Source organism: Leptonychotes weddellii, chromosome 3, assembly GCF_054177405.1.
Source record: "Leptonychotes weddellii isolate Sample4059 chromosome 3, ASM5417740v2, whole genome shotgun sequence".
Taxonomy (NCBI): domain Eukaryota; kingdom Metazoa; phylum Chordata; class Mammalia; order Carnivora; family Phocidae; genus Leptonychotes; species Leptonychotes weddellii.
In genome coordinates, this window is record NC_138371.1 from 34,226,004 (window position 1) to 34,240,177 (window position 14,174).

The window sequence follows — 14,174 nt, forward strand, 5'->3', positions numbered from 1 at the left end:
GGGCATTAAGGAGGGCACGTACTGCATGGAGCACTGGGTGTTATACGAAAACAATGGATCGTGGATCACCACATCAAAAACCAATGATGTGTTGTATGGTGACTAACATAACATAATAAAATTAAAAAAAAAAAAATTACAGTACCAGCTTTCTGTTGGTTTATTTATATGCCTAGTGTTTCTTCATGTCTCATTTTCTAAGTATATACTTTTTAACTACATATAGCTAACTTTTTAATTTAAGCATGAACATTGCTGTCTTTTGAAAGAAGATTCATCCTATGATATTTATTACAATTCTAAAATATTTGTAATTATACTTATTTCTACGTCTTATTATGGGTTTTCTTTTACCATATTTTTCATTTTTCTCCTTCCTGACTTCTGTTGGATTGAGTTTTAACATTTTTCATCTGGCTTGAAAGAAATACATTCTATTTGTATTATTTTAGTGATTTATCCCAAAGTGTGTAACATTCTTATTAACTTTATATCTTTAATATTTATAGCTTTTTAACCAAGAGACTCTTCTACACTAGTTCAAAGGAAGCCAAATTACTGAAACTATCTTATGTTTTCCAAAATAAGTTATTACACTTTTTAAAATAAGTTGAGGAAAAATGTGTAGTTATATTTTTATTGAATGTACTAAGAAAACAGAAATTCTAATCTTTAACAGTCAACCATAAACTAGTTTTTGAAGGTTCATCTTCATGTTAAATCCCATAAACCAGTGACTGTCAACTAATGAAGGGTACATGCACAAGGCATGGCCTTAGGTATGGTAGCACAGTAAGGATAGTACCATTTTCCCCATACCGTACACTAAGAAAGGTGGCATCATCCATTTCCAGTTATTCCTAGAGCTGTCCCTCCAGCTTACCCAGTGAGTCTTCCAGGCTCTCTGCAGATGTTTCATCCAAAAATCCTTCATAACTTGAAAGCAGAGCTCATCTTTCTTTGGAGCTCTAATTTTCTTCTTGCAGATGGCACACTTGGTTTCCTGAAACATCCTGACATCTCATACCTTCCTGTTCTTAAGTGAGGAGCTGTGGACTTTAAAATCTATGGTGAGTAATCTATGCCATAAACCAAATGCGGGTGAAATTCAGTTAATAGCCAAGGATGGAACCTCTGTACTTAGTCTCACCTTACTTTGAAGATGCAAGTATGGCTAAAACTCAATAGCTATTCATGAAAAGAGGCACAGTAGACAGTATATTATTTCTAACTGTCAATGCCATAGGAAGATCCTCTTTTTTTTTTTTTTTTAAAGATTTTATTTATTTGACAGAGAGAGAGCAAGAGAGGGAACACAAGCAGGGGGAGTGGGAGAGGGAGAAGCAGGCTTCTCGCCGAGCAGGGAGCCCGATGCGGGGCTCGATCCCAGGACCCCAGGATCATGACCTGAGCCAAAGGCAGACGCTTAACGACTGAGCCACCCAGGCGCCCCAGGAAGATCCTCTTGTGTAGCTCTTCCCAATTCCCTTTCCTCATCATGAAAATATAAGTAGAAACTGATTAATGTGATACAATCTTTTTTTAAATATATTATTTTAAGATTTTATTTATTTGACAGAGAGAGAGTGCACAAGCAGGCAGAGGGAGAAGCAGGCTCTCTGCTGAGCAGGGAGCCCGACATAGGGCTTGATCCCAGGGTCCTGGGGTCATGACCTGAGCCGAAGGCAGCCGCTTAACCAACTGAGCCACCCAAGCACCCCAATGTGATATAATCTTAAGGAAGGTATTTTAAATGTGATCAACTATTCCCTGTTAGATGGTTTTCTTAATTCACAGGATCTGTACTGGGTAACCCAGGACTATCAAAAAACTAAGAGAAAGCAACAATTTCACCTATAAACTGGTTAGTCCCTTCCCCTCAGCTCAAAGTCGTTCTTAGTGATAGAGGAAAGTAGCTTAGGCTGGGTTTCTCTTACCCTCTGTCTCAAAAAAGAGTAAGACATTCCTCTTGGAAGGTTCAGATCCCCACTTATTAATTGTAATTAGCTTGGTTGTTACTGTTTGGCCCTTCCAGCAATATTAACCCCCAAATTTGGTGTGTTCCTATTGATAAAAGTTAACCAATGCTATACAAAGCTCCTTTAAGAGGAAGGGTCAGGACCAGCTAGCTGTTGTGTTGAAATGACATATTTCATACTGTTTTAGTTCTGCAAGGGACTCAAAGGCTTTCTTCTAAAACTGATCCCCCTAACCTGTGCTCTTGGTTACCCCAATCTATGCCCTAGCTCCCTCCAAGCTGTCAGGATTAGTAAACCTTTGCTGCAAAAATAGATACATGGCTGTCAATATGTCTAAACCCTTATAGGTCCACTCATATTATTCACTAAGGCAAAGGAGGAGGGAAAGGACTCACCCAGGTTTACAGTACCCCAGACTTCACCAACAAGAACAGTTGATCTATATCTGGTAGAACTATGGATAGTTGCCTACAGGAGACAATTTTAGATCATCATATAGCAGCTTTATGGACTCAGTATAAGTCAAGACGCATGGCCTCCCCCATAACTCGGGGTTACACTAATGCAGGCCAACAATGCAACTTACCAGGTGTGGGGCAGTCAGAGATCCAGGAAACCATCCCTACCATAATGCCCGTGGAGGAATCTGCTGAATGCTTGGTACTGCCACCCGCTACCCAAGCTACTTCCTGATTATAAGGATCCTAGTTGGAGGCCCACAGCCTGACTAACCACTGGCTTTACTTCAGTCTTGGAACTTCCCAAATCTAAAGAGCTGTTTCCCAGGCTACCTGGCTGGCTCATTCAGAACATGCGACTCTTGATTTTGGGGTTGTAATTTTGAGCCCCATGTTGGTTGTAAAGATTACTTAAAAATAAAGAGCTATGTCCCAACCACACCTACAACTGTGCAAAAAAAAACGTGTGTCTTACAGCCCACATTCCGGCCTAGGCTTTCATGAGTACTTTGACATCAACTTAATATTCAACTTATCAGGCTTTTCTCAGCCCCTATAGAGGTCATACAGGTTAAGAAAAATAATGAGGCCTACTTTGGAATAACTTTGAGATTTCAATGAAATCAGAGATTGTATCTATTTATTGTTCCTGCCTATTCTTGATCTCCATGGGTCTTCCGACTTCTGAGGTGCCTAATCTCTGAGTTCACTTGTAGAATGGCTCTCCATATACAGTGATGCCACCTAACATATACACTGACCACAACTTCTAGCATGATTTCACTGATAGGAGTGTAGCCTACTGAGTTGACATATTACTTTAATCTGACATCTTGTGAACACCTGCTCTATCACCTTCTGCAACTCTGCCCCTAAGAATACCCCAAAATGAATATTAAGAGCCTCAAGGTTGTAATTTGGGAGAAACCTCCTTTCTGTCAAGGGATCCACAAGATGCCCTCTCTAAAAAGTACATGCCCTCCAGTTTTAAGTTTCACCTGTCCTCCACTTGTCATTCCTAAACTGCTGGATCAAACCAAACACATCAACTAAGAACCCAAAGGCTATCTCCTTTACCTATCTTGCCTCCAACAGAGAATCCAACTGGTTCACCTTCCATATCACCACAGAATAACTTAGGTCCATACTTCTTCACTCAAAAGTATCCTGTCTTCTGTATTAATTATGCCCTCTCCTCTTTGGTTCCTCTGTTTTCTTGTGCCCTTTGGTACCATAAATATTCTGGTAGCCAGTTAAATGCCCATACAAATGACAGACTGCACGAAAGGAACTCCATTAACACCCAGAAAGCTAAGGTCCAATGTACTGACTAGCACTAGGCCATAGGAAAGAACATTCAAGTGGAAGACACTGTCTCTCCTTTCATGATAGGTTCAGTAAGATTGCTGTAAGGGGACTTCAAAGGCAGAGGTTATCATTCCACTGGTTTTCCAAGTCTGTTTTTATTCATTCATATAAACACATCTCATCTCTTTCACCACTTGCTCCATCCATCCCTAGCAAATATTATACTCCCTCATAGGCCCCAGTAATCAGCCCCACTAATCCCAGCATGTAACTAGAATATGTCATGTTGAAAGCCAAGGATTCCATTATGAAGAACAAGGAGGATCTGAAGGAACATTTGTAGAAATGGGCCTTCCATCTTTAGAATGCCTTCAAGCATTCTTTTCTAAGCAATGTTTCCAAGCAACCAGAAATCTCTCACCACACTGATTAATAAAAAGAAACTGGAACTGAATAGTAGCACCTAGAATAAATCTGGGGGAACTTTCAGCACAATAGTTTACTTAATAGTGAGCCCTCTCTGCTTGCTACCATGCTTAGAATGGATTTTTCAAGGCAAGTTCTCATTTTAAACTTTGGCCTAGCTGTCCAATCACCTATGAGATATAACGCTGGCTTACTGTGTTGTAGTCATTGTATAAATTGATACCTTAACATCTTCTCTGTGATGTTCTCTTATGGAGCCTTGGAGAGATCCCTAAATCCAGTTTGAGATTCCTGGAGCATTGATCATTTCCTCCCTTCACCATCACCTTCAACAAATTCAACAGAACAGATCTGAATAAGGTACTCACAAACTTTTAAACTTTAATAACTTAAGAAAGCAAAAGAAATAATCAGTAAAAAGTACTTGAAAGTAAATGTATTAACATTTAGACCTATTCACACACTGTCTATATTGTATTATAGATTCTGATTGACCAAAAGAAATCATATAAGGTAAATTATATATGTGGTGACAAAATTATGACCAAGAAATAAAAAGAAAATGTAACTATTTTGAACTGTTTATAGATTTTTAATCATTATCTGTAAACCCAATGTTATTAAAGTTTAAAAATTTTAACATACCAGCTACCTCGAGAGCTTTATAATTTATCACAGATAGTCCAAACAAATGTGATACATTTACTTATTAGCTTACTACACATTTAATAGAGTAAATGTCCTTTTTCAGTAGTTTGAAAAAACAGGATTCTGATCTTTTTTTATTACTTTATGTAAAACAGTAGTGGCTACAGTCATCCCTTATTTTAAGAAAAGCAATAAAATTTTTCCTTAAATTTAAATTCTGCATAATTATAAAGCAGAAAACTAATTTATTCTAAATATTCTGAAATGTCAATGTCAATTAAATATGTGAGACTTTAGGGCCATCTACTGGTTGAAGTGTAATGTTACAAAGCACAGCTATTAGACTATTAACTAAAAAAGTAGAGTAATAGTTGTAAGAACTGAAAATATAAACATGGGCAAAAACCATCTAATCTAGGACACTGAAATTTTTAAAGGTTTAATAAAAGAATCTCTTTCTAAGAAGAAGCCCAACATATATAACAAAGTTGGACTACTAAAAGCTGAGGTAGGGGGCCTCCAACCCGCACTCTTCACTAACTTGCCCAGCAGAGGCCAGGCCAATGAAAAGCCTTAAGAGGTAGTCTGGGCAAATAACATTAACTGTGGCTTGGAAGGAGGCACAATGAGAAGGAACAGTATCAGCAAAGTTTTCTCTTACCCATCTTTACCCTGAAGACATCTTAAAGACACTGGTGTACAAAGGATAGTGGTTAATGGGCACAGAGAACTGAAGAGTAGGGGGTAGGCACCTGAAAGGCAACAAACCTCTTTTCACAGGGACATTGTTTATGTGCTCATATGATGCAACACTTTAGAAAACATTAGTATAACTTTCCTGAAAATGCAAAATAAGAAGATAACACATTTGCTTTTTTACCACAAGCTGATTAGGAACTAAGTTTCTAGGTCCTATGGGCTTTTACCAGCCAGGCCCTGGACTGGTCTAGTCTTGGAAACAAGAGCCCAGTTTCAGGTCCCAGCCTCCTCCCTTCAAAAGGACATGGATGTCCATAGAATCGAGGCAAGAAATAGAGCTCTCCAAGGCCCCTCTCTGTGGCAGAGACCCCCAACCTGGATAGCAGCTTATCAGCTAGGTTTGGGGTGACAGGCTGGAGCAAAGTTCCAAAGACTCGCAAACATTCCAAGGCCACGTGAAGCACGGTACCCAGCCAGGGGGCATCCACTGGGCTCTCCCAGTTCAACTTCCATGGTGCATGCCTTTGGACAAAGCCATTAGTTTGCCGGACACAGCTGGACACTGCCTCCAGAGCCTTATAGATCTGAAAGTTATCATAGTGGTCAGCTACCTGCGCGGGCAAAGTGGCCACTGCGTTGACCAAAGCATAGTCCTCTGCTTGAGCACGAACTGATGGCCCCACCAACCCTGGCTCACTGGGAAAGCAGGTAGTGCAGAAAACCGGGTAGGTCCCAGAAGGATTTATTCTTTTGGCAGTGCACCGGTTCAGGAGACCTCCCAAAGCATCTGCCAGCTCAGAATCTAGCAACTTAACCACCTTTTCATCATAGTAATCGCAGTCCCAGTTGGGGACGCCCTGCCGAAGAAGAAAGTATCGGAAGCCATCCACAGTATAGCGATCAAGGCAAGTCCTAGGATCCACCACGTTACCCAAGCTTTTAGACATCTTTTGGCCACAGACCGTCCAGTGAGAGTGGACATAGATGCGATGTGGTGGGCTCATGCCGGCCCCTAAAAGGAGGGCAGGCCAATAGATAGCATGGAATTTAAGAATGTCCTTGCCTATGATATGAGAGGTGGTTGGCCACCAAGATTTAAACTCAGCATTTGGGTAGCCAATTACAGTAAGGTAGTTGACCAAGGCATCTAGCCATACGTAGATGGTCTGCGAATCGTCCCCGGGCACAGGAATGCCCCAATGCAAGTGGCTGCTCTTTCGAGAGACAGAAAGGTCCGGCAGCTCCTCCTCCAGCCACTCAAGAACTGCGCGATGAAATGGCTCGGGAGTGATTGCCTGAGGGTCACCCCGCAGCCACCGCTGAAGCGGCTCTCGGAACTGAGAAAGCCTGAAAATGTAGTTTTCTTCCTTGGTCCAGGATACGGGATGTCCACTCTCTAGAGATACAGGACACGAGTCCCCTGACGAACCCGGCTGCCGGGTGACCCTGGCCTCAGGCAGGAAGCACTCTTCGGAGGAGCAATACCAACCTTCATAGAGCCCCTTGTAGAGCAGACCCCGGGCCTTCAGCAGTCCCCAGAAATGCTGCACAGCGATCCGGTGCCGGGCTTCCGTGGTGCGGATGAAGTCAGTGGAGGAGATGCCAGCCTCCCGAAAAAGCTGCTGGAACTGGGCAGACACTCGGTCGCACAGCTCGGTGGGGGCCAGGCCCGCAGCGGCTGCTGCTTGCTGAATCTTCAGGCCATGCTCGTCGGTACCAGTGGAGAATCGCGTGGCGGCAGCGCTGGGAACTTGGAGGCGACGGTGGCGGCACAGGGCGTCTGCCAGTAGCGCCGAGTACAGGTGTCCGATGTGCGGCGCCGCGTTCACGTAGAAAATGGGTGTCGTGAAGAAGGCGCGCGCGCCGCGACCATCGTCGGGGGCACCGAGAGGGCCCGAACTGTAGTGGCGTGGGCTAGAGTACTCCAGGAGCGAGACTCCACTCGTTCCCGGGCGTCCTAGCAGCCGCAGGACAGAAGTTCGCAGCATGATGCCGGCCGGGCCGCAGCTGCGGAGGGGGCGTTCTGCCAGCACGTGTGAGGGGCGCATGCGCAGCCGGGGCGTACCGCCGCTTCCGGCCGGCTGGAAAGCCAATGAGGTGGGGGCCCCTAGCGCCGGCCCTCTGTCGCCCGGCAGCCCCTCCTCTCTGCCCCCGCCCTGGACGTCGTGGTTGTGAAAGTGGAAGCGCGGGAGAAAGATGGCTTAAAGGAACAGGGTTTAGGAGAGCTTATGAAAGCAGGTTTTTGTATAACATCTTGAGTGCCCTGCTTTGGTTTTTGTAATTTTGTATTTGTGGATCTGTTTTCCTCTCTAGGCTGACTTGCTTGTGGGGCAAGAATTTTATATTCAGACATCTTTCAAACCCCAGTCAGTGGCTGGCACATTGCAGGACAACAGAGTATGCACTCTACATACGCCCTGGTCAACGTAGGGATTTGAAATATCATCTAAATTTTATCTCAGAACCTAGCGGACACAATAAATCTGGAAGGAGGAGCGAGAAAAGATGAAAAATAATTACCTAAAGCACTTGAGGGAAGAATAAGAATCAGCAAACTAATGGAAATCTTTAAACACAACTTTTGTTGAATCAACCAAGGAGGTAGATTTGTTATGTGCCAAGTCTTTGCCAAAGATTATTGAGATCCAGAGAGGTGAAATGCAGTCTGTTGTCATTGGCAAGGAAAAATCAACCTTCAACTTTATTTCTCAAAGTAGTTTGTAATTTTCGTTTGAAGTGGTCTTGCAGTTCTTCTACAGCAGTGTTTTTCAAGTTTGCTTTTAGTAATGGAACCCTAGTTCTTTTGGGGTGGATGCCTCCGGAGACCAGAATTGGATTAATATTAATCCTTGCTTTGTGAAACACTCTCATCTTTGGTCTATGATTGGCTTTTTTTTTTTTTATTTAAATACTATGTTCACTTAATAATAAAATGCAATACAACACCTGTGAACCCACAACCCAACCTAACAACTAGAAGTGGTTCTCTAACTGTGGTTACAAAAGAGCAGCATTAGCAGCACCTGGGACCTTGTTAGAAATGCATATTATTAGGCCTCACACCGCCCCCCCCCCCACCTACTCTGGAGGTGGAACCCAGCTATCCAGGTTTTAATGAGCTCCCCAGGTGATTCTGATGCACATTCAAGTTTGAGAACCACTTAACTAGAAGATTACCAATGATTTAGATCTATGTGCTCCTTTTTCTCCTGTCTTGTCTTCCTCCCAGAGGTCATTATTATCCTAAATTCTGTACTTTTGCATTCATGTTATCACATATTAGTATGTCTAAGCAACATATTGTTTACTTTTGCTTGTATTTAAACAGTCTAAGAAAAGATTTCATGCTACATATGGTCTTTCTTCTTCGACTGACTATTTTCACTCAACGTTTTGTTACTAAGATTCATCCATGTTTCTTTCTGTAACTGTAGTTACTTCCTTTTGACTGCTGAATAATAATTTGTGAATAGAGGCACTTGGTAAATTGGATCGGATTTCTATGGTAATTTGGAAAGTAGAGCAATCAAATTCTCTAAACAAGTTACAAGAGGTAACAGCAAATATTCTTTGAGTACTTAGTTGATATGCTCTATTTGATCTAGCAGCTTAGGAAAGGAAAGTGAAGAACAGGTAAAACCTAAAACTGGAGGGTATGTACAACACCTTCCAGAAAAGGAGACAAATCCAGGCTAAATGTCTAAGAAATCAAGTTTTCCAGTAACTCTCCACGACCCCCACCCCACCCCTTTTCCATGTAATCAATTCTTTAGCATAAAAATATGCTAGTTTTTCTCCTGTTTTAAAGAGAAAAAAACTCTAGGTTGCACCTGGGTGGCTCAGTCGGTTAAACATCTGCCTTCGGCTCAGGTCATGATCCCAGGGTCCTGGAATCGAGCCCCGAATCACATCGGGCTCCCTGCTCAGCGGGGAGCCTGCTCCTCCCTCTCCCTCTGCCTGCGGCTCCCCTTGCATGTGTTCCCTCTCTCTGTCAAAGAAATAAATAAAATCTTTAAAAAAAAAAAAAGAAAGAAACTCTCAAACACTACTTCTGCTCCATTACTTTCCTTCCCTTTATAGCAGATTCCTTGAAAGAAATGGCTATTGATGGACATCTGAGGAGTTCAAGTTGTTTGCTCTTAGGAACAGTACTACTATTAACTTTCTTGTATAAATCTCCTGGTACTTACATGCTAAAGTTTCTCTAGGTATATATCTAGGAGTAATATTGCTGGATCATAGAGGATACAAAAGTTCAATTTCACAAGATAATGCTAAGATGTTTTCCAACATGGTTAAACAAATTTACATCCCCATCAGCAACATACCATTGAAGAGGTCTTTCCAATACATGATAGTAGCTCCTTAATTTTTGGCCAGTTACATAAGTATAAAATATTATCTCACTTATGTTCATAGAAACATTACACACAATAGCCAAAAGGTAGAAACACTCCAAATGTCTATCATCTGATGAATGGATAAACAAATGTGGTATATCCATACAATACATTATTCAGCCATAAAAAGGAATGAAGCGCTGGTGCGTGCTATCACATAGGTAAACCTTTAAAACATTATGCTAAATAAAAGAAATCAGGAACGCCTGGGTGGCTCAGTTGGTGAAGTGTCTGCCTTCAGCCCAGGTTATGATCCTAGGGTCCTGGAATCTAGCCCTGCATCGGGCTCCTTGCTCAGCAGGGAGCCTGCTTCTCCCTCTGCCTGCCGCTCCCCCTGCTCATGCTCACTCATGCTCTCTCTCTCTTTCTGACAAATAAATAAATAAAATCTTTTTTAAATAAATAAATAAAAGAAACCAGACACAAAAGACTGCATATTGCATATTCCAATTATATGAAATATCCAGAATAGATAAATGCATAGAGATGGAAAGGATATTAGTGGTTGCCAGGAGCTAGGGGAAAGTTGGAATGGAGAGTGAAAGCCTAAAAGATAATGGGTTTTCCTCTTGGGGTGATGAAAGAAATCTGAAACTAGATAGTGATGATCATTATACAATATTGTGAATGTACTTAATGCCATTGAATTGTACACTTTAAAATGGTTAAAATGATAAATGTTAAGTGTATTTTACCACAATCAGTGCTATCTCACTGTGATCTTAATTTGCAGTTACTGAAATAGAAGAAGCTAAGCATCTCTGTGTGTTTAGTAACCATATATGTTTCTTTGCCTGTGTACTGCCTCTTTATATTTTGTGTCTTTCTATTGACTTGTCTTTTTCTTTATTTTCAGAAGGTTCTTATATATTCTTGATGCTGTTCCTTTATTGGTTGATATTTTATAAATATCATATACCAAACTGTATATTGTCTTTTCACATTAAACTTCTTAATGAGTAGAAGTTCTTAATTTTAATATAGTAGAATTTATCAAAATTTATCTTATGCTTGTCATTTTATGATTAATTGTGATTATTTTCTATTTTTTTGCTTTAAAAATACTTTTTAGTACTCTGATATTGGAATAAATACATATCCATATTTTCATATAAAAAATGTAAAGTTTGCTTTTGATGTTCAAATTCTTCATGTAAAATTGAAATTTTTATATATGATACAAGGTGGGGATCCAATTTCATCCCCATATAGATGATAAATTGTCCCAGCTCCATTTCTCCACTGATCTGCCATTGCCACTTCCATCATATATTATATTTCCACATATGCAGGCTTCTGTTTCTAGGCTCTTTATTCTGTTGTATTGGTTAATTGGTCTATGCCTTACTAAAAACAGATTTAATTACTATAACTTTATAATAAATCTTAATATATAGCCTTAATATCTCCTCCTTATTCTTCTTCAGAATTAGCTTAGGGGCACCTGGGTGGCTCAGTCAGTTGAACACCTGACTCTGGATATCAGCTCTGGTCATGATCTCAGGGTGGTGAGACTGAGCCCCGCATCCAGCTCTGTGCTAAGGTTCTCTCTCTCCCTCTCCCTGTGCTTTATAAATAAATAAATAAATAAATAAATAAATAAATAAATAAATAAATATCTTTTTAAAAATAAAAAAAGAAGTATCTTAGACATTCTTGGTCTTTTTATCTTCCACATAAAATCAACTTGAGCGATTCCATGCAAAAAACCTTTTGGGGCTAAGATCACCATTGCATTAAATCTATAGCTCAACAACAGGTGTCAAGGGCTATGTAGAGAGATAATTACAGTAGTAAGTGTTCCTAAAAAGGACTATCTATATCTCTCCATTTACCTGCCACTCCTTTAATGCTATTCAGTAAAGTTTTATAATTTTATACATACAAGTCTGGCTTATATTCAGTAGATTTATTCCTAGAAACCACATGGTTTATTGATAATGTAAATGGCATCCTTTTCTGAAAATTATGGGGGTTTAATTGTTTGTTACTGGTATATTAAATTGATGAAACTGATGAAGGTTAAGCTATTCGGTTTGAAGAAAGAGTGGTATGGTGGACCCGGAGCCCTGCCTGCTTGACCTCTCTTCATGATCAAAGCCCCCTCTCTTCACCAAAACTGACCCTCTTTGGAACCAGAGGGCTCTGCCATACATAGTTCAAAAACTTCTGATCTAGAAGAATAAACAGTTAAGAATATTCAATAAGGGGCACCTGAGTGGCTCAGTCAGTTAAGCATCTGCCTTGGGCTCAGGTCATGATGTTAGGGTCCTGGATTGAGCCCCATATCAGGCTCGTCAGACCTCCCCACTCAGTGGGGAATCTGCTTCTCCCTCTTTCTCCGCCCCTCCCCTGCTCGTACTCTCTCTTTTTCTCTCTCTCAAATAAATAAATAAAATCTTTTTTTAAAAAAGAATATTCAATAAATTTTTAAAAGAATAGCGACACCTGGGTGGCTTAGTTGGTTAAGCATCTGGTCTGCCTTCAGCTCAGGTCATGATCTCAGGGTCCTGGAATTGAGCCCCACATCTGGCTCTCCGCTCAACAATGAGTCTGCTTCTCCCTCTCCCTCTGTGGTCTCTCTTACCATCACTCTCTCTCAAATAAATAAATAAAATCTTTTTTTAAAAGTAAAGATTTTATTTATTTATTTGACAGAGAGTATAAGCAGGGAGAGCAGCAGGCAGAGGGAGAGGGAGAAGCAGGCTCCCCACTGAGCAAGGAGCCCCAACTCGACGAGGCTGGATCCCAGGACCCTGGGATCATGATCCGAGCCAAAAGCAGACACTCAACCAACTGAGCCACCCAGGCACCCCAAAAATTTTTTTGTAAAGAATAATATTGTGAACTATGGGACACTGAAAAATTATACAGCCATTAAAAATTTTTTAAGTATGTAATGTTGAGAAGCCAGACTATAGAACGAAATAAAAAGTCAAAATAAAATCTTAGGCTACACAACTATTAAGTATGCATGAGTGTGGCATTTCTAATCATTAAAGAAAGCCTTTTTAAAATACGTAGTGCTTTCAATAAGTCATTAGTTACTTTGGAAATTTGACTGCATTATGAAACTAATAGTGCATTAGTTAAAACTCAATGTTGGCCTGCTAGCTTGTGAATTCTGGAGAACATAAACTGGCTTTTTTCATCTTTGTGTCCACGTGTGCCCTACATATATAGTTGGTGCTCCATAAAAACTAGTTGAATTATTGTTGAATTTATTTCTTGGGATCAGGGCCACATAACATGGATTGGATTTAAAAGTTACTATTATGCAAAAACTTTGTAGGGAATGGATTGGATGATACATAACTATCTCTTAGAAGCTTTAAGACTTTAATGAACTTAAGTGATCCAGACTTGAGTAGTAACTATGAGAATAACTTGCTACCAGTTATGGAGACTGTCTTCATAAGGTTCATTCATTCATTCAAGGACTAAGTGAACCCATAATAGAACACAAACAAGAATTGATCATATATCTTCATCATATCCAGCCACATACGAGCCTGCACTTGGGGAAACCCTATTTGCAATACAGAACTGAAAGCTGTCCCTGAAATCTAGAATTGTCAGCAAACATATATAATTCCATACAGAAAAAATGACCAATGATAGAAAACATTTATTCCAAAAATGTATCCTAATTACTACAAGTACTCAATGTATGACAAGCCTCAGGAAACATGATTGGTAAAAAATTATCTATGGAAACAAATGTGGTTGTGACAGTTGGATATCAGGGTAGGAGAAACTGACTTCAATCCGTATTTTACCCTTTATATAACAATTGCCAGATGCATCAGAGTTAAGCAAGAAGTAAGGGTGGGATGAATAGGAGGAGCACAGATTTTTAGGACAGTGAAACTATTCTGTATGGTACTGTACATATATTTGTTATATATTTGTCAAAACCCATAGAATGAACAACACCAAGAGTGAATCATGATGTAAACTGTGGACTCTGGGTGATAATGATGTGTCAAATAAAATTTTATTTTGTTGGATTTTGGAGAGAAAAATGGAAGTGATGGTTCAATTATGAACAAAAGGAACTGTAGTTTCTTTTATTAAAGACTTAAAAAAATATATTTAAGGACATAATGATGTACCATATTCATTCATTTATTAAATCATCTGCCCTCAATTGGACTACTGCAATACTCTCCTGACTGGGTCTCCCTCCATTCTTGATCCATTAAAACCATTTTCCTTGGGGCGCCTGCATGGCTCAGTCCTTAAGCGTCTGCCTT

The 14,174-nt window shown here is 40.4% G+C and overlaps 1 protein-coding gene across 1 annotated transcript; it reads right to left on the bottom strand.

The window, feature by feature from the left end:
* Nucleotides 1-4,229: 4,229 nt before the first annotated feature.
* Nucleotides 4,230-7,570, bottom strand: MARS2 (methionyl-tRNA synthetase 2, mitochondrial). Its single transcript, XM_006728144.3, has one exon. The coding sequence runs from the start codon at nucleotides 7,564-7,566 to the stop codon at nucleotides 5,725-5,727; it is 1,842 nt and encodes a 613-aa protein (XP_006728207.2). The 5' UTR covers nucleotides 7,567-7,570; the 3' UTR covers nucleotides 4,230-5,724.
* Between the last annotated feature and the right edge of the window lie 6,604 nt (nucleotides 7,571-14,174).

Excerpts from the sequence above, each read along its gene's own strand:
- MARS2 (XM_006728144.3), bottom strand. The coding sequence starts at position 7,566 with ATGCGCCCCTCACACGTGCTGGCAGAACGCCCCCTCCGCAGCTGCGGC.